This window comes from Bombus terrestris, chromosome 7 (genome assembly GCF_910591885.1).
Source record: "Bombus terrestris chromosome 7, iyBomTerr1.2, whole genome shotgun sequence".
NCBI classification, from domain to species: domain Eukaryota; kingdom Metazoa; phylum Arthropoda; class Insecta; order Hymenoptera; family Apidae; genus Bombus; species Bombus terrestris.
Window position 1 is genome coordinate 24,327,112 of NC_063275.1, and position 7,657 is coordinate 24,334,768.

The 7,657-nt window shown below is 32.0% G+C and overlaps 3 protein-coding genes across 5 annotated transcripts in view; 1 reads left to right on the top strand and 2 right to left on the bottom strand.

Annotated features, from left to right (window-relative positions):
• LOC100643486 (glutamate receptor ionotropic, NMDA 2B) overlaps window positions 1-806 on the bottom strand; it is a 360,187-nt gene extending 359,381 nt beyond the window's left edge. Inside the window, exon 1 of the mRNA XM_048407837.1 lies at window positions 587-806. The gene's annotated coding sequence lies outside the window, so the exon portion shown is untranslated. The remainder of the gene's footprint in view (window positions 1-586) is intronic.
• LOC100644849 overlaps window positions 1-1,593 on the top strand; it is a 172,141-nt gene extending 170,548 nt beyond the window's left edge. The window contains exon 5 of the mRNA XM_048407664.1: window positions 774-1,593. Coding sequence (XP_048263621.1) covers window positions 774-1,520 — 747 coding nt within the window. The 3' untranslated portion in view covers window positions 1,521-1,593. The remainder of the gene's footprint in view (window positions 1-773) is intronic.
• A 106-nt stretch (window positions 1,594-1,699) lies between these two features.
• LOC100643612 (MAPK regulated corepressor interacting protein 2) lies at window positions 1,700-4,975 on the bottom strand. Of its 3 annotated transcripts, none has more exons than XM_003396914.4 (4): window positions 4,744-4,975; window positions 3,649-3,755; window positions 3,442-3,567; window positions 1,700-3,351 (listed from the first exon to the last, which is right to left on the bottom strand). In XM_003396914.4, exons 1-4 carry the CDS (start codon window positions 4,746-4,748, stop codon window positions 3,275-3,277), a joined length of 315 nt encoding a protein of 104 aa, XP_003396962.1. In that variant the 5' UTR covers window positions 4,749-4,975; the 3' UTR covers window positions 1,700-3,274. The 3 variants fall into 3 exon arrangements, with proteins under 3 accessions (XP_003396962.1, XP_003396963.1, XP_048263805.1); XM_003396915.4 differs by lacking the exon at window positions 4,744-4,975 and adding an exon at window positions 4,099-4,454; XM_048407848.1 differs by lacking the exon at window positions 4,744-4,975 and adding an exon at window positions 3,835-3,960.
• Window positions 4,976-7,657: the final 2,682 nt, after the last annotated feature.

The window sequence follows — 7,657 nt, forward strand, 5'->3', positions numbered from 1 at the left end:
AAAATGTTGTAAAAGAAGGCAAATATTTGGTTTACAGTAACGTGGCAAATGTATATGAACAGTTTAAAATATTCAAAAGAGTCCACCACGGTAGAACGCTTAATTAGGTTACTTAAAATTAAAGGGGTAGGAAAATATGTCGAAACTCGAGATAGAAATTAAACCAAAAACATTGTTTCCGTTTCTTTCCATTATCTAATTAAAATTATTAATGACACATATCTCTACACGTGGAACTATTATGAATTATTTCGTAAATTAAAAAGTAAGGAAAATATACGTCACGAATGAAAGGTATTAATAAAATATAAAAATTCGTATTTTACGAATACAATAAAAAGTAATATGAGAATGACTCCTTTAGTATCGATAATACGAGCTATAAAATAATAGTATCGAGAAATTATGCCCGTTGCTTTCCATATGAAATTCCTTTTGATCGTAAATTTTACGTAAACCCGATGTAACACGCATAACCGTAAATAAGCGAATCCACTTGAGAAAAACGTAATAACGTAAGACTTGCAAAGATTGATATTTCGAACATGCTCAGAAAATTTTATAGAAAAATATCAATTTTACTTACCTTTACTCTGTAAAACTTCTTAAACGGAATTTCCAAATTTTCCGTAATTTCGTTCGAATTCTATATTTCGAGAATAAGAAACTCGTAATCACATTATACTACTTCCACATATAATCGATTTCGTTTAAATTTTACACAGGCTTTCACATTACGCTTGGCGATATTTCCATGAGAATTCGTTATAAAGTTTCAGATGATCAGTCAAACGCACAACGATATCCCGGAGAAAGAAAATGAGGAACGACACGAACCTCTTGAAAGCGAAATAAATTCCCAGAATCATAATGGAAACTTATCGAACGCGCCAGTGTTGAAGGAAAACACGATGGAAAATTCGATAAACTCGTCGATTCACGAAAATCATAACTCTTGCAACGCGATGAAACACAACGAACGCGACGAAACTGTAACGCGCGAAATAACTGACGCGTACAAGAACGATAATCGAAATAAGCAATTCGATATCGAACGTACGATAATCGATAAGCGCGGCAGGCTATTGTGCATCGAATCCCATTCGAATGGCGTGGTATACGAAGAGTACGTGTTTAAATTGTCAATCGATCGAGAGATGAAAATTAAATATCCAGTTTCGTTAAATAACAGCGAAGAAGCGGTTAGATTGGAGTTCGTGGATAACGAAACCGACTATTCGGTAACATCGATGGATAGAATGTTGATATTGTTAAAAAATATACACGCAATTGTGATCGTCAAACAAACCGGTGTATCGTGCAGCACGCAAACTACGAAAACGAAAACTTCCAACAACTTCACACAAACGGCAATTACTGGAGTAAATTCATTTTCTCGTTTAAACAGTGGCGCTACGGTGAGTAAAGAAATTTCTACCTTCTTTAGTTTGAACTACACATTTCGAAATTGGATTTATTTACTAATAACAAATATTACATTGCTTCTTATAAAAAAATAAAAAGAAATAAAGTTTAAATTTATAATAATATTTAAAAGAATTATTTATATGTTTTATGAATACTGATTTTTTACATAAATACACCATTCAAATATAGTATCTCGTTAATATTATAATTAATCTTATTATACATTCGATTAATACACGGAAGTCGTAAAAGTGAAAACTAAAACACTGAATTGTTTATTCTTATACTATATTTCGTACAATACAATTGAAAAAACGTACATCAATTTTGTCAGAGCAATTGGTACAAAATTTCAATTTTATTCTTCAATTAAATATAGATGCTTAATAGTGAGAAACGTGCGATAGAAAGAAGTCTCTGTAATTTGGAACGAATCGTTAAGACCTTAAAACTCAACGCATTACATCAAGTTGAGACGATGATCGATAAGGATTCGCATTTGCTTGGAAATAACGAGATATTAAACTATATGAAGGCATTGACTCAATAGTACTATGCATAGCGACTTCTACTTTTCTTTCAAGTGCACGAATCTGTAACATTATAACGATCTTTATAACATGTAACAGTATCGAACTAGATTCCTCATTATAATTATAATAATACTTTTCCTATTCAATTGTACATAAAAAAATACCACTAGAAGTAATTGGTAAAGATGTCCACAAGTTTAGAAAAACTTTAATTGTTATGGTTGCTTATTGTTAAAAATGTTACGAGTTGAATCTTACATATTATAATATATATCTATACACGCATAGATGTACATTACATATACATACATACATAATAAATGTACATAATTGCATCGATTTAATTTTATGTAAAATTGTAATAATTATCACATTATTCTGAGTAAGAATTAAATACTTATTTGTTTTCGTCTTCAATAGCGGTGCACTTTACTACGTCCTCGTACGTGAATAAACTTTCTTTTAGAGAATCTCAAACCATTTATCCTGTTTAATTTTTTTTTCTTTTTACATTGAAGTGCGATTTCGTTACACGTTTGTAAATGGAAAAATTTATTAAAAATTGTGAAATGCAATTCGTGGAAAAATACATATATGCAATATATGCATAAGCCTTAAAAGGTAATCCAACTTCTCTTCTCATACATTTCCTTCGATCGAAATATATAGAATTTATATATAATTCATGTGCTCTTGATTCAGCATTTCATATGTAAGTTTTTAATTACAAAGATGGAAAGATCACTCTAATGTTTTCATTATGTAATAATGAAAATTTGATTTATAATATAAACTTACAATTATATATTTGCCTTGCGTTGGCAAACAAAATAAATAGTTTTAGCATGCACTGTATTTCTGAATTATTCATCATGCTGAATCTCAAATCTTAGAAAGACATTTTTAGAAACAGCTTAATTGCAATTTTTTATGTAAAATACTTTTAAAAACACGACGAGTAAAAAGGTTCAGGAAAAGGCGATATTATGTTAAAATATGATAAAAGATTAGAGGAATGTCATGTTCATACTAATATGTATGTTTCCATAACCCTGCTCTTTCCCTTTCTTTTTCTTTCATCTTCATCTTTGATTATTTGCTAATATCCTATCTTTGTTATCAAAAAGATTCAAAATTGATTGCTAGATACTTATTTATACCTATACTACTCTCTTCGTGTCACTTATCTTTGAGTATATAATAAATCCTTTCTAGAAATGGAAAAATTTTCTCCGGCAGCTCTGAATTTATTCTTTCTGTTTCTTATGTCTATTTGAGAATGTTCGATTATAATCAATATGTCGAGCCTGGCACTAGGAATTTGCATTTCTAGTAATACTTTGAACAACACGCTGTCCCCACCAGGCTTCAAGGTTAAATGGCTCAAAATCTAAGATGACAGATAAAATATTAATTAGATTAAATTAATATATGAAAAGAACAGATGAAAGCTAACATATGCAACAAGACTACAACTTACCTTTGAGTTGAGGATTTGGTTCTCGTTCTTGATAATATGTGACAGATGCCCCATTTCTATAATTAGAAGAATTACTGTGCGGTTGATTGTGGCACATATCTAATTCTCTTGATACTGTATTCCATGCTGTAAACAGAAATAAAAAAAGCTTAATAATAAACAAAATTTATTTACAAATATTAAAGAAAAGTGATGTGTGATACTTACAGTCATAAATGTATTTAATTAAATCAAAATGTTGTGCTGCAGTTTCAGACTGATGTCTGGGTGGGATTGAGGATGGTCTTTTCCCATTCATCGTCATTTGTCTACCACTATAAAACAATATTTTGTTAGTCACTAAAACAATATTATTTAAAATATAGATATAATTAATATACAAAACACAATCACCATATTAATAGCGAAAACTGATACTGAACTAGCCTATTACGTTTACTAGATATATTCTATTTTAAGCTTTAACGATTTTGTCTGCAATTAAAATAAATATAACTATGAAATATAAAGCGATGAATGCACTGGTATTTCGCGGAATTTACAAAACTTGATAAGATAAATAAAAACATGCGTATAAAATATTTAAACATAATAATTAACTGAGAAATATTAGAATTCATTGACATCTGTTATAATAATACTTGGACTATAGAATACCTCTTTGTGTAATGAAGAGACGCCATTTTATTATAACGCAACTCAAAATATAACCTTTCACTTCACATAATAATATTTCAATTAATATCTATCGCACAAAATACAATAAAAGAATCTATACGTAATCTAAACTTCACAAGAGGAAAGAAACATTCGATAAGATTAGAATAATTAATCATCTATCAGTCTATATCTGTCATAGAAGCCACGTATACATATATTTAAAACTCCATTCTTATACATAGTTCGAATATCTTTATCAAAATCTCTAATACAGGAAGCAATGAAAAATTATTGTAAAAAGACTGGGATTAACAGACGATTAACGATATATTTAACGCGTCAGAAAAGATGCAATAATTAATAATACGAAGCCTACTTTTAAAGAGAAAACGTAGGGAAAATGGCGGCTCTTGTATGACAGTTACTGTTATGTTTTCTGATTCCCGCCTGTTTCTCCCTCTATCTATTTAACACTGTTCCGTTCACGACTTTCACGGCGATGGAACAATTGGCGATTTGCCAAAAATAAATAAGATTACTCAGGTAGATAGAAGAAAATTGGAAGTCATGTATAAAAATTACAATGAGATGTAGAGAACAAAAACGTAGAGACACGAGAATAAAGAAAGTTGGATTAAATACCTCATTTTGTCCGTTCGATGGTGAATTTCTGTACCAGCGAAAATTCGTGGACAATTACGTTTACTTGATGAAATTCTCTGATCACCACGTACGAATAAGACTATAAATATGTAATACACGTATATAAACAAGCGAAAAGCTGTAACGAGGAAGAGCGTTTGTTTCTCGTAACAGCTGCGTGAAGCTTCCTCTGAAAACTGTCAACAATGACGGGTTAAGTGTTCAACTCGGACGGTAAAATAGGATGTGAAGTCGGTGGCGACAATTCAGCAGTATAAAGATACCCACTGTTGAAGAATGCTGCCACTAGGTAGCGAAACTGTAGCGTTTTTTTACGTCATCTTTGAATTCTGCTTTTTGAATCGTGGAGCGAACGTGTAACAATAATTTCTGTTTGTATGTGATTTGAAAATCAGTATTAAATTTAAAAATGTGACGATTTCAAAAAATTCGATGTCATCTTTCGGCTGACGTGATCTTTTTGGTAAATGATTTGCAATTATGTTTTATTTTGATTTATCTAATCTTATGATATTACGATAAGATTGTAAATAAGACCTATGTTCGTCAATGATTTTGATATGCTCTCTACGATTTGGAGCGTTCAATCGAAGAATTGTATAAAATATTTTTAGATTAACTGAAATATTAACAAATTCGTGACGATCAAATATGTATTTACGTTTAAATAATCATATTTAAACATGCAGTCAATCATCGAAACTTTTAAATCTTGCAACTCACTGATTAGGGTTAAGTTGGTCACTAGAACACACGATCAAGTCCGTAGACATTGTGTATTTCCACTGTTTTATTTTTTCTGCTTAGATTAGGCATCCTGAGGGTATTTAAAACTAATATGATAAAGGGGCATTGTTACATCAAAATCGAAATAATTTTTTATGTTTTTTTATTTTTAATTTATTCAATTCGATCCCTCTAAAACTTGTTGTCAGTAAAATCTTTGATTCTTTAAAATAAATATTTCGTATGATATAAAGTTTCTTATGTTGCACGTTATTTACCATAATAGCCATGTATTATACATAGAAAGAACCATCAACATGTATAGTTTCCAATTTGTCAAATTTTTCGATCTAACAGAATTTAAACGGAAAGTAGAGAGATAACAAAAGTATATTATTTCTCTTCGTACGCAGTAAAACTCTTATAAAATTACACATTAACGGAAATATATGTTTTCATGTTTCATTTACTACAACGATGCACTTGAAGATAAACATTCGCGATATTGTCGTTCGTTACAACTCACGTTCACAATTTTGTAGTCACGAAAATACCGACCTCACGATAAGTTTTGTACTTGATAATACGTTCCTTTGAAACTATCGAATTCAAATTTTCGGAAAATTTGCATTTTAAATAACGCAATCTGGTGTAAAATGCACGTGTGAACGACTACTGTGCGTGTATCTATCTAAAGGGTAAGCTATAAAAAGTTCGAAAATTATTTCTTTACAAAAAGTAGGCCAAAAATAAAATATGTTATTTCATTAAATTGTAGAATGAAGCATTTAAAAGGAAAAATAATAATTTTACAGTTACATCCAAAATGTCACCAATCGAAGCTGTGCAATTTGGAGGGTAGAGATGCGTCATAAAAATTAATTTTATGGAAGACACTCTCTTTTCTTTGAACGATACCTTTTTTAATTGGAATTGCACACTTTTTTTGTGATCTTGTTAGGAATAAAAAGAATCGATAACCTAACTAATACATTTTGATCACTCTACCTGTTCTGCCGCGCAACACATCTGCACTCCATCCCGCGCGGCTTGACAGCCAACGGTCTACGTGCCTTCCTTCGAACCCTCCATAGGCCCAAGGACCCACCATAAAGTTGAAATCCTAACTGCATTATTCGCATATATGGTTTAAGTCAATCTGCCTGAAAAGACTTTCTAATTCTAGAAGTGTTTTCGGCCGGTTATTAGAAAGATCCTTGGGTTTATTACGCGCTCTTAAGAATTACGGAGAAAGCGGGTAGTGGCCTAACGAAAGAAGCGGAGATCTACCTAACTGAAAATCCGAGTTTCCCCATAAACAATGTCGCCTAGGACCCACGTTGGTAGGAGGCTTCTTCCTCCTATTTTCCTTCCTAACATTGGTCATAACCAATCGGCATCGCGGATCATTGCCCTCACTTTCCTAACTAAAAATGTAAGCAACGAATCCGCGTTCTTCGTTCAAAGGGCATACCCATACCGAGCTTTCCTCCTTCCTTCCATCAGAATAAACTTCAGAGTTCCATCATCTCTCACGGTGCCTAGAGTTTCTACAGTCCCTATATCCCTCAGAGTTTTCCTACAGCTCTCAAAGTGTCTACACGGCCTAGAGTCTCCTATGGCTCTCACAGTATCCAGAAGTCCGACAGCTCCTACAGCTCTCACGGGCCTAAAGCTCCTATAGCTCTCACTCTCTCATCTAAGAATAATCCTTCGCTTCGTTATCTGTATCTTAAGCAACGGCGTTATTACTTTGTGTGATTGTATAAAGTGTTGGAAATATATATTTTTTATAACTCTGTGAATCCCAGTGTTATACCACAACAACTACCCCTATTATCCTAATCGAAATAAGGGGATCGAACTATTCGTGGTGTCGATTATTATAATCGTAACGGGAATTTACGACTCCCGTTGACGCGTATTCTAACGACCGCGTCTCCCCGCGATAGCTCGAAAATACATTATGGAAGACACTCTCTTTTCTTTGAACGATACCTTTTTTAATTGGAATTACACACTTTTTTTGTGATCTTGTTAGGAATAAAAAAAATCGATAACCTAACTAATACATTTTGATCACTCTACCGTAGAATTAGATGTAGTTTCAGTATACAGTACATAAAGGCAGCTACATTGCCTTTTTAACATAGCATTATCATATATC

What these genes read in the sequence shown, in the direction of transcription:
- LOC100643612 (XM_003396915.4), bottom strand. Translation starts at nt 4,124, where the DNA reads ATGGCGTCTCTTCATTACACAAAGAG. An exon ending in AATTAAATACATTTATGACT is followed by an intron (nt 3,568 to 3,648) that starts GTAAGTATCACA and finishes TTCTGTTTACAG; the next exon opens with CATGGAATACAGTATCAAGA. An exon ending in ACCAAATCCTCAACTCAAAG is followed by an intron (nt 3,352 to 3,441) that starts GTAAGTTGTAGT and finishes CTGTCATCTTAG; the next exon opens with ATTTTGAGCCATTTAACCTT.